We start from the raw sequence: 18,968 nt of genomic DNA on the forward strand, positions 1-18,968 counted from the left end.
GCGGCCCCGCGGGGCGGTGAAAAGGAGCGGCGGGAGTAGAGGGGGGGGTGGGACGGACCCGGCAGCGCCGCCGCCGCCGCCGCCCGCCATGAGGGCAGCGCTCGCCCCCGGGGTCCGCCTGCTCCGCGCCCTCCCCCGGGACAGCCGGTGAGCGGGATGGGGGACAGCCACTGGGCCACGGGGTCACTCGCCCGGGGACCGGCACCGGCACGGGACCGGCCCTGGAGCGGGGGACCGGCAGCGGGATAAGGGACCGGCACCGGGATGGGGACCGGCGGCGGGATAAGGGACCGGCCCTGGAGCGGGGGACCGGCACCGGGATGGGGACCGGCACCGGGATGGGGACCGCCACTGGGCCAGGGGGTCACTCGCCTGGGCACCGACACCAGGATGGGGACCGGCACCGGGATGGGAACCGGCCCTGGACGGGGGACCGGCACCGGGATAAGGGACCGGCACCGGACCGAGGTCACTTGCCTGAGGACCGGCACCGGGGGCTGGGGACCAGCCCTGAGCCAGGGGGGGTCACTGGCCTGGGGACCGGCACCAGGATGGGGACTGGCCCGGCACCGGGGTCGCTTGCCTGGGGACCGGCACAGGGATGGGGACCGGCCCTGGACCGGGGGACCGGCACCGGGATAAGGGACTGGCCCTAGACTGGGGGAATCGCCCTCCTGGGGACCAGCCCTGGACCGGAGGTCACTTGCCGGGGGACCGACACCGGGCTGGGACTGGCCCTGGACTCGGGGGGGGTCACTCGCCCCGGGACCCCGAGACCGACTCCAGCGCGGCTCCGGCATCAAGGCCAAGGCTTTTGGCGTGACCCAGGCGCTGTCCCGGGGACGGGAGGGCCACTGGGTCACAGCTGGGCAGGGGGGGGGGCCACGGGGCCACCCCAAGCCGGGCAGCAGCGCCCAGCGGGCCTCGAGCGTTGCCACCGCGTGTGCCAGGCCCTCGGCATTCGGCGGGACGCGGCCAACAGCGGCATTCCTGCCGCTTGCCCTCCCTTTTGGCCAGGTGGCAATTGAGATATTTCCATTTTGGGAGCCCGTTGCCCAAACAACCCCCTCCACCGGCTGCCGTTCTCCCCGCCAGAGCACGTCGGGGGGGGGAAACCCCCCCCCACCAACCCCCCAGCAGCCGGCCGGGTCGGATGCCGCGCGTAGAGTTTCTCTTCCCCTTCCTCATCCTCGGCCTCTCCGCTCCCCTCGCATCAGCCTCCGCCCCCCCCTCGACAACGGCTCCAGCAGTGATTTTGGGGGGGTTACGTATATTTTTTGGGGGTGGGAAGGAGGGATTTTTTTTTTTTTTTCTTTTTTTTTTTTTTCCCCACCCCCCGGCAGCCCGGAGAGGAGAGCTGGATTTGCAGGGCGTCTGGAATTGCGGGAGTTGCACAAAGAAGCGAAACCGCCAAGAGGAGCGGGACAGGCTAAAACCGCACCAAAAAAAAAAGGCTTTTTTTTTGTTTTGTTTTGTTGTTTTTTTTTTTTTTCCTAAACTCGGAGGAACCCCGTGACACTCCTCGGTGCCGGAGCCGCTCCCTGACCTCTCCCATCCTCTGCGCTGCCCTAAAACCCTCCCTAAATGCAGGATGGGGAGGTGCTCATCCCGCTCCGAATCCTATTTGGGATTCTCCAGGCTTTATCCCTCAATTTTCCCAGGAGCAGCGTCCCCGGCCCCCAGCCCAAATCCCATTTTTTTTCCCACCGTTTCCAGCAAAAGGGATAAAGGCACTGTTTGGTGGAGGAACCGGAGCCGGTGTCGCTCGGGGGTGTCCCGTCCCCCCCCCCCCCAGCTCGTCTTTAATTAACGCCAGGAGTGACGATGAATCAGCTGCGCTCTCGCGCCCTGTTTCCACCCGTGACGCCGGGAAGGCACTTCCTCACCCCCCCTCCATGGTTTGACGGCCCCAGGAGGATTCGACTGGGAAAACGAGCGGAAACGACCCCCCTTTTTTCAGCTTTCCTAAGACCCTGCGGGTTAAAGAGCGGCAGAGCCGCGTGCGCGCATTCTAAATTCGCACCCGCGTCCTGAGCGTCTTCGGCGGCGGCGGCTCCCATCCCCCTGTAGCTTATATTTTTCTCTCCGAAAAAAAAAAAAACCCAAACCCAAAACCCAGGAGTTTATCCCGCAGGATAACCGGCGGCGGAGCTGCGCGGGCGCATCCTAAATCCGCGCGGTGGCAGCTTGCCTCCCCCTTTAGCTCGTGTTTTTCACCCAACCCCGTTAATTTTGGGGAGGGAGGAGGAAGAGCACGGCTGGCGGCGAGGCTCGGATGCGCCTGCGACGCACCCCGGCCAGGGTGGGCTTTGCCAGCCGGGATGGTGACAGGGTCCCCGTCCCCGTCCCGCCACCCCTGACCCCCCCCCCAACCCCTCGCTCCGGCTTTTTCCCCGCAGGTACCGGGGGTTGACGTTGGTGTTGACCTTCCTCTGCTACACCAGCTACCACCTCTCCCGAAAACCCATCAGCATTGTCAAGGTCAGCGCCAACCTCACCCCCAACGGCGGGCAGAGGGGACAAGATGGTGGTGGTGGGGGGGAATGTCCTCCAGCACCCTGATCTCCCCCCTCCTCTCCCCCCTCGCCCCCTACAGAGCCAGCTACACCCCAATTGCTCGGCCTTGGGCCCGAACCCCCGCAACGACTCCAACAGCAGCACGTGGTGCAGCTGGGCACCCTTCGGTAAGGCTGCGTGTGTGTGTGTGTGTGTCCCCCACCCTCCCCAGCACCCCAAAAACTACCCGGCCAAGTCGGGTTCCCCCTCTCTGTGCCCAAAGCCAGGTCGTGGCCAGAGATTTTTGGCAGGGGGCCAGCTGCTCGTTAGGCACCCGGAGGTAATTAAGCAGCTCGCATCTCGCCCTGTGCCCCCGGGGCCGAAGGGCAGCGAGCGGGTGGTGAAATCGGGGTCGGCACGGGACCGGCTCCCAGTGCTTGATGGCACCCGGCCAGGCACCAAGATCCCCGCCCCGCCACCGCCGGGGAGAAGGGGGTTGGGGACAGGAGGGGACGAGGACGAGGAGCCAGTGGCCACGGGGAGGAAAAACAAGATGGGACCCGGGCTGAGGTGGCCTTAATATTTCTTTTCCAGATGGGGACAACTACAAGGAGCTTTTTGGGGCGCTGGATAACGCCTTCCTGGTGGCCTACGCCATCGGGATGTTTATCAGGTACCCTTCCCCTTTCCCCAGTTTGCACCAGTTCACCTGTTTTCCGTCAGGGTGGGGTTGTGTCGCCGGGAAAGCAGACGGTCGCTGCTGGGAGCCGCTTGGAATTCGGGGCACGGGTTTGGTGGGATAACACCCGTCGGTGGCGTCACCCGTGACAGCTCCTGGCCGCGCTCTTCCCTCTCTCCGCAGCGGCATTTTCGGGGAGCGGCTCCCCCTGCGCTACTACCTCACGGGGGGGATGGTGCTGAGCGGGCTCTTCACCGCGCTCTTCGGCCTCGGCTACTTCTGGGACATCCACGTCCTCTGGTACTTCATCATCGTGCAGGTATGTCCACGCCGGAGGAGGCCCAGGCTCTGGATTTTACCACCCTGGCCTCATCCTGGGGTTTTTTTTTTTGGCAGCTTTCGGGAATGTGGGTTGGCCCGGTTTCCAAGCGGGAGAACGCCGGGCATTTCCACTCCCCGCAAAACGCGTGGCGTGGGCGCCGAAACCACCGGGCGCGCCCCGTTTTGCCGTGCAGGGCGGGCGGCCGGTTTGGCAACACCAACCCGCTCCCAATTTAGCCACGGGAATGATACCGACGGCTCCAGGATTGCTGCAGTGGGGGGGGAAAAAGCCCCCCAAAACAAGTGTTTTTTCAACAGCTTTGGGATGGGGCGGGGGGGGGGGGGACTATTTTTGGGCCTGGGTACCCCCAACGGCACAGGGGATCAAGTCGGCGCTCACCGGGGGCCGCCGATGCCGCGTGACACCGCCTGTCTCTTGCCAGGTCTGCAACGGGCTGGTGCAGACGACGGGCTGGCCCGCCGTCGTGGCGTGCGTCGGGAACTGGTTCGGGAAAGGAAAGTGAGTGTTTCCTTCGGCACGTCCCCCCCCCCCCTCATCCTCATCCCTGTCCCCACCCCGGCGACACCGAGCCCGGCTCTGTCCCCGCCAGGAGAGGTTTGATCATGGGCATCTGGAACTCGCACACCTCCGTCGGCAACATCTTGGGGTCGCTCATCGCCGGCGCCTGGGTTTCCTCAGCCTGGGGCCTGTCCTTCATCGTGCCCGGCATCATCATCGCCGCCGTGGGCATCGTCTGCTTCTTCTTCCTTGTGGAGTGTGAGTGGGCGTGATCCGTCACCGGCAGCGTAATGCTGACATCAGCGGGGCCGCAAGTCTTCTCCTTGCCCCTCTCCAAGAATTTTTGGCAACCCCAAATACTTCTTTCCAGCTGGTGGCAAGCGGGGGCATGGACACCCCCGTCCCGAGTTACGCTCAGCATCCTTTGGGCTCATCCAGGCAGGCTCAGCCCCTCTGCTGCTCTCTCCTCTCAGCCTGTCTTTCTAGAAAAGATTTGGGAAGCCCTTTGGGATTTTTACCAGGGTTTTTCGCTAGCCGGGAAGCGGGTACCTGGAGGTTCAGCCCAGCCCCGGGGGGTTCCCAGCCCCCCGTTTCGCCTCTGCGGGGTGAGATGCTGGAGGGAGAGCGGGGGGAAGCAGGGCCGGTCAAGGCTCTCTCACGGGTTCTCCTTTCTCCCTGCAGATCCCGAGGACGTGGGCTGCAGTCCGCCTCTGCATCACGTGAGTCCAATCGATTCCCAACAGGCTTCTCCTGGGCTGGGTGGTTGCTCAGTTTACTGGGAACAACTGGGGTGGTCGGGTCATAACGCCAGAAATTAGAGGGATGTTCAGTTATCGAGGAGGATGCTCCAGTGTGAGCATCCTCCAGGTCCCATCCCGGCGACGAATCTGGTATTTCGGCCCCTTCCAGCAATGAGAGTCACATCTCCTGCTTTCGGCTTTAGATGGCCTCCGACGAGGAGGATGCTGGAGGGGTGACCTCCAACGAGAAGGATCCCGAAGGAGTCACCTCCAACGAGGGGCCACTGAGCATCTCAGGCCAGAGCAGCACGGACCGCTCCGACAGCCCCAAGGAGCCAGTCGAGGAGCCCGAAGCCATCAGCTTCCTTGGGGCGCTCCGGATCCCCGTGAGTCACGGGATGCCCCTTGCGTCGTGACGGGGGATGGAGGAGAGAGCAAAGCCAGGGCAGGTCACCCCATCAATGGGGTGCCCACTGGGCAGAGAACTGGGGGACAACCCGCCATCTGGAGGAGGCTTGGGAGAAGGAGGCTCCTCTGATGTCTTCTCCTCTCCTCCCAGGGCGTGGTGGAGTTCTCCCTTTGCCTGCTCTTTGCCAAGCTGGTGAGCTACACCTTCCTCTACTGGCTGCCCCTCTACATCGTGAACGTGGGTGAGTTTTTGGGGAGGGTGAGGTGGGAGCCCCGGGGGGTTCAACGGCCTGCCAAGGGGAGCATCTCCTCACCCCTCTCCTCTCCCCGGCAGCTCATTTCAGTGCCAAGGAAGCCGGAGACCTGTCGACCCTCTTTGACGTCGGAGGCATTTTAGGTGCGTCACCTACTCAGGCGCAGGGGGGTGGATCAGGGATGATTTGGGGACAACCCTCGCCTTGATGGACAATCCCCTCCGTGGGAAGGCTTTGCCGGTAACCCCGTCTCTTTTCCCCAGAGCACCGTTGCAAAGGTTTATTCGGCATCCGTAGGGCTCAGCAGGCAGCAAATGCCCCTTGCTTTTATTTCGCCATCCAGGTGACCATCGCAACACCTTCCCTTGGGTCTTGCTTGCTCAGCTTCTCCTTTTCCTTAGATAAATAATAGATTTTGCAAGCGTAGAAGAGACCAGAGCTGCGTGCAGGTGCAGGGAAACCATCTGCAGGGAGCAAGAGGCAGAGATAAATCAAAGCCCTTCGCTCTGACGTTACTGCATTTAACCTTGGGGGCGTCGCGCTCAAAAGTTCGGGGATGAAGGAGCATCACGGCGCAGCATCCCGTGGGATTTTGAGCTAAGCCCGGGCGAAGCTTTGCCGCTGGGGCGGTGTGACAGACACCTGTGACTCCTCCTTGCAGGGGGGATCTTCGCCGGCCTCATCTCTGACTACACGGGCGGCAGAGCCACCACGTGCTGCGTGATGCTGGTTGTCGCCGCTCCCATGGTGCGTTATCACGGGGGGAAAAAAAAAACCCCAGTCACGAGGGTTTCCTCTCCTCTGGCTCCTTTGAGTCACGGCCGCCTTCCTCTTCCCAACGCCCGGGACGAGCTGGTCATGCGCTCGGCTGAGACGAGAGCTGGGATTGATCCACGCGGCCAGATGGTTCCCAGGGTGGACATTCAGACCTGGGTGCTGGGAGGGGATTGTTGAGGCCTTGACAGCTGAAAAAAAGCCCTTTAGGGTTTTTTTTTTTACCTCCATCCTGCCATAACCCTGCTCCGTCTTAATGCCTTGGGGGTCCCACCAAGCCGGTCCAGCTTTTTCGTCTCTTTGCTTTGCATCCCAAAAGCCCCCATGCCGACGGCCTCATGCTCTGCCGGCGCTTGGCCGAGACGTCCTTCCTGAGCACCTGCACAGAGCTCATTTGGCTTCGCTGCCGCAAAAAAACCGCGGCTAATTAGCTGTAATCCAAGCCTGGCTGGCTCTGGGTCGCCAGCCTCTCCGCTGTGAAGAAGGTGGCGTGCGCTGAAAAGCAGAGAGGCCGCGTCACGTCCAGGTCCCCCCCCCCCGATAGCGCCGGTGGGGCAAATTACCGTCTGGCTTCAGCCGGCGGGGAGGCGCGCGAGCCTCGCTGGGCCATAAATCGCGGCGGCACCTCTGTTTGCCAGCTGCCAGGTATTTCATCTGGCAGGCAGACGGCGGGATGCAGAGCCAAGGGCGCGCTCGGCTCCCTGTCCCGGCTGGCACTCTCCTCTTCAAACGACGCGTAGAGGTTGAGGGGCCGGGCGGGCCGCGAAGTTTGGTGCCGGGGATAATTCAGGTCCCCGTCTTTCTCCGTCCTGTCCCCGGGGTGCTGCTTGGTGCTGCAGGGGAAACGCTTGGGAAAACAGCTGGAATAGCCGTAAACTGGTTCATCTTAACGTCTCTTTTCCAGCTGTTCTTGTATAACCACGTCGGCCAGAATGGCATTGGCACGTCAATAGGTAAGGAGCTCCTCGGCGCGGTGGCTTCCGTCACCAAAGGGGCAGTGGGAGATGCTGCAGACTCACCTGCCTTTATCTCTTCTCTCGAGCCAGACTCCCGGCCTGGGATTTGAGGGAGGGTGGTGCTGGATGAGCGTTTGCTGCCTGCTGGGTGGGATGTCCTGGGGAAAACGGAGAAGAACAGGAGACGGGTGCTCGGGCCAGCGATGTCCGCACGGGGTCTGGGAATGACGGACCCGACGCCCTGCTGCTCCCCGCACTTAAAGACTTAATCTCTCCCCGGGTAACTCTGCGTCCTTCTCGTTCCCTGTAGCGATGCTGATCGTCTGCGGCGCTCTGGTTAACGGGCCCTACGCTCTCATCACGACAGCGGTTTCGGCAGATTTGGTAAGAGGCGCACCTCGGACCCTTGCCCCAGCTGCCTTGCACACCCAAAAGGCTGCTCCCCCTTTCCCAGAGGAATATTTGCTGGGATTTTGCCTTTTAGCTTTGTTTTCCAACGCCTCCGAAGCCCAGAGGAGAAGGGCAGGGCTGTCGCACCTCGCGCTGCAGTCAGTCCCTTCCCTTAAACACGGCTTTTTTTTTCCCCTGTTGCTTTTTCACCTTGGCTGCACAACTCTGCTTTAGCCCTACTGTGTCTCCCTCTAAGCGCAATCCCGGTGGAAAAATTTGCTGGGAAATCACCTGGGATGGCTGCCGGCTGTTGGCAATCCCGGTTTTGCTGTGGCTTGGCTGCAAGCAGCGTCCGAGTTTGGTCTTCCCGTCCATGGGGCCTGGGGTGCGAGTGGCCTCACGCTGGGACTTGCCATCTGCGGACCCCGAAGCCGCTTTTCCTCCTTACGTTTTACTCCTCCATCCCTACAGGGCACCCATGAGTCTCTCAAAGGAAATGCCAAAGCCCTTTCTACCGTCACGGCCATCATCGACGGCACAGGATCCGTAGGTACGTCGAGCGCTGATTTCCCCCACGCTGCGGTGCTGGCGGGTGCTGGGCAACTGGCCCCGTGCACGGGACATCTCCTCACGTGCCTCACGTCCCCTCGCAGGTGCCGCACTGGGGCCGCTGCTCGCCGGGCTCATCTCCCCCACGGGCTGGAATAACGTCTTCTACATGTTGATAGCAGCCGACGTCTTGGCTTGCCTGGTAGGTCCCTCCTCGGCGTTTTCTCAGCCTGGATAGTCAAGGGGTCCCTCGTAGCCGCCCACGTGCCACCAGAGGGCAGGGACAGTCCTCGGGAGACAACCGGGCACAGGGCGAATTGCAAGGCCCCATATTGACTCCAAACCTTTGCCTCCATTCGCTTGGCTTCTCCCAACGGCCTCCTCCACGCGCGCTTTTAGTCGATGCGATTTTCCCGAGGAAGAGCCTTAAAATTTATCTCCCGGCGATGGAAACGCTGGTGCAGGGGCTGGGGGCTGCAGAGCCATCGGCTCCGTGGTGATCCTCCACCTTTCCCCTTGCAGCTCCTCGCTCGAGTGGTGGTCAAAGAGGTCCGTGGGTGGTGCGGCTGCATAGCAAGGAAGAGAGGGTACGTACGCACCGTCCTGGGGTGGCCTCCGGTCCCACAATGCCAAAACATGGCGTTGGTGCCGCTCCGGAAAGATGTTTGTTACCCCTTGCTGTCACTGCTGCACCTCCACGCGGGCACCACGAGGCCGTCCGCCTGACGTCTCACTGCTGCGGGCACAAAGACATTTCCACCTCGAGCCAGGGCAGCACACGGGGGATTTTAGCCATCCGTGCCTCGCGGAAGCCTCTCGGTGCTAAACGCGCCATCCTTGTGTCTTTGTAGCTCTAGCGTGCAGCTAACAGAGTCAGTGCTGGATGGGAAGTAGCTTGTGTGAGTATCCCCGCTTGAGCCCCAAGGATTAAATGCAAACGCAAGCCTGATTCCCCCCCCCCCCCGATTTTGAGTTTCGCTTGGCGGGCTTGGCTTGGAACAGCCGTACCACTGAGGATAATCTCAGGGCCAAGATCAAGATTTGGGAATCAAAGGATCAAATCGCAACGGCCGGGGAAGACAGTGCGGACGGGCGGGTGGGCAGCGCGTCCTCGTCTCCGGCCGACTTCCGACGAGATGTTAGCCCAGATGCCCCATTGATTGGCAATGATTAATGCACTTGAAACGACCGAATCCGTAGGCTGACTTGCCCACCCGTGCTAATGAGCTTGATTACACAGAGTGCAAGCTCGCTAATCAAATCCGTGGCCGAATCACTGCAGCGAGGGTGTAAATAATCTCCAAATCAGCACCGGCCTGCCTCCGATTGCCACCGAAGCCCCAGCCGCGAGCACCACGGGGGAAGGGGCTGCCGCCAGCCCGGTGGTGGGGGTGCCAGGTCCCGCACCGCCCTGCGAAAACATTTGGTCCTTTATGTCTTGTGTTTGCAGGTGACAGACCAATAGTCTGGGCCTCGCGCTGCGGTAAGTGCGGCCCAAATCTCCTTCTCCAGCCGCTGGTGGAGGGCTGTCAGGCTCTGCTCTCTTGTGCCGGGGCTGGTTGGGGCGAGGACTGTCCTGGCCAGGTTGCCACCGTCCCCATTTGCACCCAAATCCGGCTGGTTTGTGCCGGGGGGAAAGCCGCTAGCTCAGTTTGTGGGAAAACTGCGAGACCTTAGAGGGCTTTGGGGAGCGCGTTGTCTCTGGAGCAGCTTGGAGAGGAGGTGCAAACACCGGGGGGTTTTTGCTGGGGACGTTTCAGCTTTGGCCGGAGACAAAACGGTGGCCGGATCTCCTCCTTGCACCTGCTTCTCCTCTGGTCTTACGGCGCGGATGGGGCTGGGGTCGCCTGTCAGAGCCGTTTTCCTTTTCCATCTCGCCAGCAGCACGGTGGCTCCCATCACTGATCCCAACACCCGCCGAACGGCGCCCACCGCACTCAGCCGGCTCGCTTCTCTCCCTGCAGGTTTAAGGAATTTTGACGCGTCCCCCACGAGCCGCTCCGAGCCGAGAGGCCCGGAGGGAAGACAGAGGCTGGGGCACGCCAGGAGCGTGTTCCTCTCGGCAGAGCCGAGGCTTGGCCTCAGGCACGGCCCCGCGAGCCCGTACCGCCACCACGGGTTTGCTTCGGAGGGAGGCAGCGGCGAGGAGCAGTCCGAGGGCCCTGGCCGACCGGTTTTCTGGGCCGATTCTTCACCCTTGGCCGTTTTATGAATAAAAACATGCAAAACCTGTGTTGCCACTCCACGCCTTTTCCTGGTGGGGCTCGGCCAGGTCTGCGTGGACTCGGGGGTGACGATCGCTTTTCCCCACAGGCAGTCTCTCGTGCAGGCCTGCTCCGTCCCAGTGCTCGGTATTTCAGGACACTGGACCAGGAGGACTGTGCCAGGTCACTTGAGGCGCCGCTTATTCTACATAGAGAACATCCCTGGGCTTTTCTCCGAGCCCTAATTAAGCTGGTGTTGTTCTTCGTCTCATCCCACTGAAAAAAAAAAAAAAACCAAAAAAACAACCAACCGAAAAAACCCAACCAAAAGCAAGAGAGCATTTTTCCCCGATTATGACGATTCCTAATTTGTACCATTTGGCCCCAAAAGAAGGATCCATAGGCATCTATCAGCCCCTGCCCCATGGCAAACAGCCGCTCACACGCTGTGCAGTTCAGTGCAGGTGGCTGATGGTCTTTCGTTAGACGCCTCCTAATTAAGAAGAGCCATGTGACAGGCGCCTGCGAGCGCCGGGGAGGTGAAACCTGCCGGCCATGCGGGATCCCCCGGGGAGGGGGTGGGTCTGGGAGGCCCCAGCAGCGTCCCTTGGTTAAGGCGGGGGGCCAGCTGCGCGCTGGGGCTTCGATGCGCGAGGAGCCGGGGCGCACGGGGCATTCGCGAGCTGTGGGGTGCGTTTCCCAGCCTGTTCGCCATCAGGGATCGCGCCCGGGCAGGCTCCGGCTCTCCGCCCAGGGGAGAGCAAGCGCCGGGTGCCCGGGGCTGCGTTTACGCCCGGTATAAATCTGAACTCTCATTGACTTCACCTCCTTGGATCTTAACCTGAGGAGCAAACATCTGGGCCCGATGTGATTTTATGAAGTGCTGATTTCATCAGCGAAGGGGAAAAAAAATTAAAAAAAAAAAAATCTAAAGAAGAAAACCTGCTGGCCAGTTGGATCAGCTCCCTGTAAACCCCTGCGAGGTGATGGAGCGGCATGGAGGGGGGGACAGGCAACTCGGAGAACGGCAGTCACACGTTCGAGGTGGCTGGATGGCGATGGCCTTCGGTCCTCTCCACGCTGAACCGGAGCTGCTCGACGGGGCTTGCAAATTCGCAGGTTGCCTGCGGATCCCTGGGGGAGAATGCAGGAGAAATGACGGGGCAGGCGGAGGAAAGCAAAATCCCCAATTGCCTTTTCCCCCACCCCCCCCCCCCCCCCAGGAAAATAACCTTCCCCTGGGGCAAACCCCAACGGAGCCATTAGGGAGAGGCATCACGGCAGGGTACGGCAGGGTCTGTCCTCAGCAGAGACAAGGGGCTGACACCGCAGCCTCCCCGGGCTGTGCGGCTCCTGGCAAACGTGGCCTCTGATGGCACGCGGGCCAATGATGCCAGCGGAGCGATGCCACGCACCCGGCTGAGAACGATAATTTCGGCGCACACGTGACTGAGCTTTCGCTTTGCTTGATTGCCATCCACCTGGTGGAGGAGGCCAGGGGAGGGCTTGAAAATACATTTTCAAGCAAAAAAAATCCCACAAACCCTGACACACGCAGGGGCTTATTGCAAAAGCAAGTTGGTTTGGTGGTTGGTTTTTTTTTTTTCCCCCCCTTTCTTCCTTTTTTTTCCCCCGCCCCGCCACCTCCTGCCTGTTCTTTCAGCTGCTCATAGTTTTTCCGGGACAAATTTAGGCCTGGGCCGCGTCCCGCTCGTGTTTGGAAAGTCTGAGCAGCCTTGGCTGCGCTGCCGGGAGCGAGGAGAAAGGGCAGACGGCCCACGGCAGTTTGAAACCTTAAAAAAAAAAAAAAAAAAAAAAAGGGAAAAAAAAAGAAAAAAGAGCCAAATGCCAAAGAAAACCCCAGATCTCGCTGAGATTTTAGAGACTGAGTGGTGGGCAGGAAGGCAGGGGGGGGATCCCCTGGGTTTGTCCCGGCCAAAGGACTGTTTAAACGGAGCCGAGCTCCTCCAGGAGAAGTCTGCACAACTCACCTCGCCTCGTTCCTCCGCCGCCGGAGAAGGGGCCGCTGCTTTTCCCCCCCGCCCCGCCATGAGCCCCTGCGGTGCGGCGAGGGGGCTGCGTGAGCCAGGAGAACATGAACACGCTCCTGCTGCTGTCCTGCGGATAGGGAAAAAAAAAAAAAAACCCAACACAAAACCCAAACAAACCATCGCGCCTGAAACAAGCTCATTAGGAGCCCGTTTGGTCAACGCAGAGCCTGGGTGGTTTTCCATAGGTGACACCCCGGCCCCCAGCGCGGCGATTACCGTTTCGGCTGAGGTAGCCTGGGAAAGGGTTGCACATATTTCGGAGGAATGCCGTCGCTCCACCAGGCCGCTGTGAAGGTGAAGAGGTGGCTGGGGCACGGGCCGTAATTACCTATGCAAGGAGCAGCCGGTGAACGCTGAAGGGCTTTTTAATTAGCAGCCAAAGGCAAAGCGGGATTCAACGGCAGGGAAGCTGAAGTCAGCAAAGTCAAAGTGGAAATAAGAGGCCAGCTTTTACCAGCGAGGGTAATTAAGTGCCGGCAGAGCGCAGCACGAGGCGTGAGGAATTGCCGTCATTCAAGGACCTTAAATCAAGGAGAGAAGTTTCTCCTGCAGACACTTGTTCTCCCTCCGTTCCCGCTCCGGCACCACTTGGCCACCGGCGGGAGGGAAGCAGCTGCCCTCGGGTCCCGGGAGCCTGTGATGAGCTGGGCGGCGGCATCCCGGTGTGAGAGCATCCCTAACGAGCCAGGTCGGGAATTTAGGAGGTAAAAGGGCTGTTTTCCCACCTGACCTGAAAGCAGCTTGGCCGCCCTCCTCCCAGCGCGCGCGGTATCTCGTGCAAACATCCCTTTGGGCACGGCGGATTCCTGTCACTGGGATTTAGCAGGATTTTTCACCCGCACGGGGTTGTCGCCTCAGGACACGGAACACCCGGCAGTCCCACCCTGCAAGAAGAAAGCTGGGCTCATTCGCTCGCAGTTTTGGGAGAAAGCTGGGCCGGAGCAGGGCTCCTCGGCTATAACATCTCCCGAGCTCCCAACACCTTTGCCAGCGACTGAGAAGTTGGGATTTAAGCCAAACCCGCCCTACTGCTACACATTAATTGCAAAAAAAAAAAAACCCCAATCATCAGGGTGGTAGACGGAGGCGGATGTGCTAGCGAGAGGTTATTCTCCAGGAGCTGAAGGTTTGGGTGGGGGACAGCAACAAAACTCGGTGTTTGGGACCGGCTGGAAAGCAGCTCCGGCTCATACCAATTCCTTGACGTGGTCCTTTCCCCCCCCCCCCCACCCCCCCAAAATAAACAGGAACTGTCTGGAAAGCCCCTGCGCGGGGAGGAGCAGAATTGCCCAGAATAAATAAATACAGGGAGAGAGCCCGGGCTGAGTTCATCCAGCTGGTTGTTCCCCGCTGCCAAGGGTGGCGAAGGATGAGGATGGAGCTCAAAATGTTTGGTTTGTTTTTTTTTTTGGGGGGGGGCGGGGGGGCGAGAGCACATGAGTCTCTTTCCCCAGTTAACAGGATTTTGGGGAAAGCGCTGAAATGGCCTCCTTGTGCAAGAGCCACCGCGTCCCTCCCGCAGCACGGCTTTCCACTCTCCCCAAAATCCTCCCCCGCACGATGAGCCTTTTGACTGATTTTAGTTACAAAAGGATTAAGGGGAGAGAAAAAGCAAATACCTTGGCTTTATTTACGGCGCAAAACTGGAAGAAGCTTCACATTTCTGCTTTTAGGGTTGGATTGTTTTTTTTTTTTTTTTTTTTTAGCGCCCCCAGCTGCTTTTGCCATGGCTTCCCCATTCGTCGGACTCAAAGCCTGGCAAAACGCCGCCGTCTCCGGCTGGCACGGCTTGCCAGCCCGGCCTCACCGAGGGTCTGCGAACCGGCCCACTGCTCTCGCACAAGCGCGGGGAATAAAGAGACGGCAGGCGCGGAGCCGGAGCGAGCTGCAAGACTAGCTTCGTGTTCATAAATGTTATTAAGATGATGAATTAAATATGAATTTTGTTTCAGGCGTAACTTCAAAATCACCAAGAGACCCGACACGCTTGTGTTGCATAAATGCTCGGCGTGTTCCTGAACACGATAGTTCGACTCCCTTGGACATAGGCTTCAGGATAGGAAGGGTTTGAGCGTTTACGCGGCTGGAAAAGCAGAGACACCTCTCCTCTGCCTTTTTTTGAAATGTACTTACACGTTTTTAGCTGACCGAGTTAGGGCTCCTGGGTGCTGGGGCATTTTCTGCAGGGGAAGCGTCGCTAGCTCTGCCTTATTAATCTTTCATGTCCTGATAGCGATATTTTGTGACTGACAGCTGGCAGGACAGGGCTGGGAGAAGCCAGGCGGTTCTTTTATCTCCTGTTCACCGTCTTCAGTTCCAAATGACAAAAAGACTGATTCTCTAAAATGGGAAAAAAAGGAATAAAATCTGCGTGAGAGCTATGAGTTTCTTGCCCTCGGGTTTTTGGGCTATATTGCCCCTGAACACAGCTCAGGGCTGCGGCACCGTCTTGCACTCGGCTTCGACCTCCCGGCAATACCTGCTGCCCACTCCGCCGTGAAAGGCTGAGCGTCTCCATCCCTCCGGGGCCAGAAAAGCGCGAGCTGTAACGTAACTCACCTCCCCTGGCTACCACGGGGCGCCCGTGGGAACCTCTCCCCGGCGCAGTACGGATGGTGAAGGCTCCTTCCCGGCTCCAGAAGGCTCACGCCACGCCCCGGGCCACCGAAACGCTTTTTCTCCTGCAAGGAAGTTAAAAGCCACGTGAGATTTCATGCAAGGAAACAAACCATCGCGGTCGAGGGACCGCTCGGACAGCACAAAGCGGTTGTTATTGCTAGTTTAGTACAGACAGACGGCCTGTGTGAGCCGCTGCTATCAACAGATTGATTTGCCGCACGGGCACGAGGCCGAGCCGTCTGCCAGCTCAGAGCTCGGCCCAGCCTCCCCGCTGCACTTCAGGGGGGCCCTTCCCCTCCCTTCCCATGGAAAAAAAATAGGGAGAAAAATGGGATTTGACCCCATGGGCTTTCCCTTCAAGTGGAAAGGTATCGGAGCTGACTACCAGCTTCGGCACCAGCCTGAGCACTGTTTTTATGTTTTAGGGCAGCGGAAACCGCAAGCCTTCGGCTTCCTTCCCAGGATGACAGTCCCCAGCCAAAGGGACCGTCCCCAACAATGCTGAATTTCCAAAAAACCCCGCGCCTGCCACAGGAAAAGCTGGTTTTCAGAGACGCTATCACCAAAGGACGGCAAAAGGTGACGATCCTGGAGAATAAATAAAGACCGAGCCAGGGGTTTCTCAGAAAGTTTTATTAAACTACGGTGAAAAAGGAATGATAACAAACCGTCTCGTGCGGACAACGATAACAAACCATCTTGGCTCAGTTCAGTTCATTGAATCAAGGGTAGTACAAAGTGCGTGGATTTCAGCTCTCTTGGAAAAGAGAAAAGCAGAGAGAGGTTAAAGCACCTTTTCCATCTGCAGAGTCCTGGAGAGGAAGGCGCTCGTGCTCAGTCCGAACTTCGCTTTTAAAGATGGAAGACGCAGCGCTGGTGCGAGCGACACATTTCGCTTGCTTGGCCGGCTCTTTCTGAGCTTGGAAAAAACCTGACGTCAGCGGTCTCCTGGTCTCCCTTCCTGGTTTATTGCCGTGAAATTGGGATTTTTCTCTTCGTGGGGATTGCCGTCTCCGGTTGCTGCTAGCTGTTGTGGAGCGGTTTGGCATACACCGGCTCCATGAGGTGGTAAATCAGGAGCAGGAACAGGCAGCCAAGTACGACCAGGCTCATCACAGCCAGGAGGACAAAGCGGCCGATAAAGAAGGTGTCCACGATCTGCAAAGAACGGAAAAAACCGACACGTTACAGCTTAGGTCTGCTCCGGGAGCCTGGAAGGAACACGCCGCATCCTGGAAAAGAGGACTATCTGAGAAGATCACCCCAGGAGGAAAAACTTTGGGGTTCCCCCAGATTTCTCCCCTCGCTTTTCATTCCTGACACGGGTGTGCGACAAACGATTGAAAGAAGAACCCCTTTCCTCTGAAAAAAGCTGCTGGTGGGAAAGCTAACGTGGAGGAAAAGAGCAGCACAGCACCAAGCACAGGGAAGAAACACGAGTCAAAAGCTCTCCCTGGCCACAAATCGCCTGCCGCTGCAAGGAACTGCGTACAGTTCTTCCCTTTTAGAAGGAAAATAGTGGGGGGGGGGGGGGGGGAGGAAAAAAGATTAAAAAAAGAAAGATACAGCGGCAAGGCAAGACACAATGAGATGCCAACCGCGAGAAGGCTGGCCATGAAATCATCCTCTTGGCTCCTGAGACTACCCCAGAGCTCTGCTCACCCCCGGCTCGGTTTGATAAATCGCATTAGCACACGCTCAGCCTCGGTGTTGCTGCAGAAAAAGAGTCTCTTGTGAGCGACGCGTTGGCTCCTTCTGCACGTTTCACTTTTTAATTAGCCAATTAGCAGAGTTTCGGTGCAGAAAGCCCAGGTCATGTATTATTGATAGTCAGGGCAGGTCCAGTCCAATTGAAGATCCGAAAAAAAAAAAAAAATAAGCTTTCCATTTCTGTTGGCCTCCTGGGCACAAACAGGCGCTCGGCTGCCCTTCATCTCACTTCCAACCTTTACACAAGCAGGTCCCACGCAAGGCAGAGAGAAGAAAAACTACAAGAAGCTTTAGCAGGGATTTACACAGATCAAGCTCTAGAAGAGCAATAATTGATGTGCGTTAATAATAGAACAGAGGAAACGGCACCTAAAATGCCACAAAACTCTGTGTATTCAAAGCCCAAAACACTCTGGGGAAGCTCAAGATCATGCAGGCAGCTTGATGCGACCTGGAATCAGGGGAGATCCCAGTGCCTGACAACAGGGACAAGGGGCTGCCTGAAAACACAGATGGCTCCACACTTGAGCACGGCAATCACCTACAAGAGAGCCAAAATTACGTTACTGGGTGTTAAAATAGAAAACAGAGCTGCAGGAAAGTGAGAGGCTGCAGAATTTGAGAGAAAACGATCAAAACTACCTACTATGTGGCTATCGGCGTGCTCCGGGGCGTGTTGGATGATGGAAGCAGGTGGGGTGGATGGAGAGCTGGGACAAAGCTACAAAAGGGGATGGCAGAGGGAGAGCAGAAGCTGCTGGAGCTCAGGGCTGAGCTGGGAGGGATGAAAGTACAAGTGCAATTCCTGCACGGAGCCCCTTGGGCCTGGGAGAATGGGAGCCAGACCCCACGGGTCACGTATAACTGCATGTAAATAAGGAATTTTATTAAGGAAATAAACAGATCCCTGCTCCACGAGCGACACAGCCTGCACTGATGGCAGCCTGTGCCAAAGGAGGAGCCGCAGGAGATCAAAAAGGCAGCGCAGAGCAATCCCTGAGGTAAAGACCCGTCCTTGGGGTACCCATGGGACCCATCCTTGAGGTAAAGGCCCATCCCCGGTGCCTCAGGGCCGCTGTTGGAGCCCATCCCTGGGACCTCAGGGCGGCCCTTGGGACCCATACCTGAGGTAAAGGCCCATCCCCAGGGCCATTCTGGAGGGTAAAGGCCCATCCCTGGGACCTTGGGGCGGCCCTTGGGGCCCATCCCTGAGGTAAAGGGCCATCCCTACAGCCTCTGGACACCCTTGGGACCCATCCCTGGGGCCATTCCTGGGGTAAAGGCCCATCCCCAGTGCCTCAGGGCAGTCCTCGGGGCCCATTCCTGGGATAAAGGCCCAGCCCCGAGGTCTCGGGCCATCCACGGGGGCCAACCCCGAAGTACAGGTGCACACATGGGGCCTCCAGACAGCCCTTGGCAGCCACCCCCGAGGTAAAGTCCCGTCCCCAGGGCTATTCCTGAGGTAAAAGCTCATCTCCAGGGCCTCAGGGCAGCCCCTGAGGCCTTCCCTGAAGTAAAGGCCCATCCTCAGGGCTACTCCTGAGGTAAAAGCTCATCTCCAGGGCCTCGGGGCAGCCCCTGAGGCCTTCCCTGAAGTAAAGGCCCATCCTCAGGGCTATTCCTGAGGTAAAAGCCCATCCGTGGAGCCTCAGGGCGGCCCTTGGGGCCCATTGCTGAGGTAAAGGCTCATCCACGGTAACGTCCCGCCACCCCCGGTCCCGCTGGGCCCCTTAGGCCGCGGCGTGGGCTCACCTCGTCGGCGGCGGCCGCGGCCGGGTGCTCGTCCTCCCGGGGAAAGAGCAGCAGCGCGGCGCTGAGGATGGCAGCCCCCAGCGTCACCAGCACCACGGCGAACCTGCGGGGGAGAGTCGGGCGGAGCGGCCTCAGCACTGGGCCCCGCCTGATCCCACCCCCCCCGCATACCACTCTCACACGTTTCCCGCTGCTCACCGGGCCCGGCCGGCCGTGCGGGACAGCGCCAGGCAGAGCAGCAGCGCCAAGCCCCACAGCAGCTGCAGCACCAGCACGCCGGGCCCCACGCCCAGCGCCATGCCCGCCATGCCGCTCCGCCGCCGCTTTCTCCCTAGCAACCGCGCCGCGCCGCCGCGCCCCAGCCAATCAGCGCCGCCATACGCACGGCCGCCGCTTCCCATTGGTTGCGGGGCGGGGCGAGGGGGCGGGGCCGCGGGTTTTCGGGACGCCGCGGCAGGTGGGGGCGCGCCGGCGGGCTCCGCGCGCGCCGGTCCCGATCCCGGTCCCGATCCCGATCCCGATCCCGGTCCCGATCCCGGTCTCCA

General features: G+C 59.6%; 2 protein-coding genes across 6 annotated transcripts; one reads left to right on the top strand and one right to left on the bottom strand.

Moving 5' to 3' along the window:
• The first annotated feature begins 56 nt into the window (after positions 1–56).
• On the top strand, positions 57–10,191 carry SLC37A2 (solute carrier family 37 member 2). Of its 4 annotated transcripts, XM_054223067.1 has the most exons (20): positions 57–147; positions 2,400–2,481; positions 2,597–2,684; positions 3,091–3,169; positions 3,359–3,494; positions 3,940–4,016; positions 4,108–4,274; positions 4,698–4,735; positions 4,960–5,142; positions 5,316–5,406; positions 5,499–5,561; positions 6,080–6,165; positions 7,097–7,145; positions 7,459–7,532; positions 8,010–8,088; positions 8,192–8,289; positions 8,610–8,674; positions 8,939–8,986; positions 9,538–9,570; positions 10,052–10,191. In XM_054223067.1, the coding sequence occupies exons 1-18, from the start codon at positions 89–91 to the stop codon at positions 8,979–8,981; spliced, it is 1,557 nt and encodes a 518-aa protein (XP_054079042.1). In that variant the 5' UTR covers positions 57–88; the 3' UTR covers positions 8,982–8,986; positions 9,538–9,570; positions 10,052–10,191. The 4 variants fall into 4 exon arrangements, with proteins under 4 accessions (XP_054079042.1, XP_054079044.1, XP_054079043.1 ...); XM_054223069.1 differs by lacking the exon at positions 8,939–8,986; XM_054223068.1 differs by lacking the exons at positions 8,939–8,986; positions 9,538–9,570 and having other exon boundaries at positions 10,052–10,189.
• Positions 10,192–10,305: 114 nt separating this feature from the next.
• On the bottom strand, positions 10,306–18,760 carry TMEM218 (transmembrane protein 218). 2 transcript variants are annotated; one of them, XR_008469643.1, is made up of 8 exons: positions 18,622–18,760; positions 18,424–18,526; positions 15,755–16,119; positions 14,902–15,023; positions 14,476–14,682; positions 12,283–13,226; positions 11,234–11,425; positions 10,306–10,567 (listed from the first exon to the last, which is right to left on the bottom strand). XR_008469643.1 is itself a non-coding variant. In XM_054223073.1 (3 exons), the coding sequence occupies exons 1-3, from the start codon at positions 18,729–18,731 to the stop codon at positions 15,985–15,987; spliced, it is 348 nt and encodes a 115-aa protein (XP_054079048.1). In that variant the 5' UTR covers positions 18,732–18,760; the 3' UTR covers positions 15,582–15,984. The 2 variants fall into 2 exon arrangements, 1 of the variants encoding a protein (XP_054079048.1); XM_054223073.1 differs by lacking the exons at positions 10,306–10,567; positions 11,234–11,425; positions 12,283–13,226; positions 14,476–14,682; positions 14,902–15,023 and having other exon boundaries at positions 15,582–16,119.
• Between the last annotated feature and the right edge of the window lie 208 nt (positions 18,761–18,968).

This window comes from Rissa tridactyla, chromosome 17, assembly GCF_028500815.1.
Source record: "Rissa tridactyla isolate bRisTri1 chromosome 17, bRisTri1.patW.cur.20221130, whole genome shotgun sequence".
NCBI lineage: Eukaryota > Metazoa > Chordata > Aves > Charadriiformes > Laridae > Rissa > Rissa tridactyla.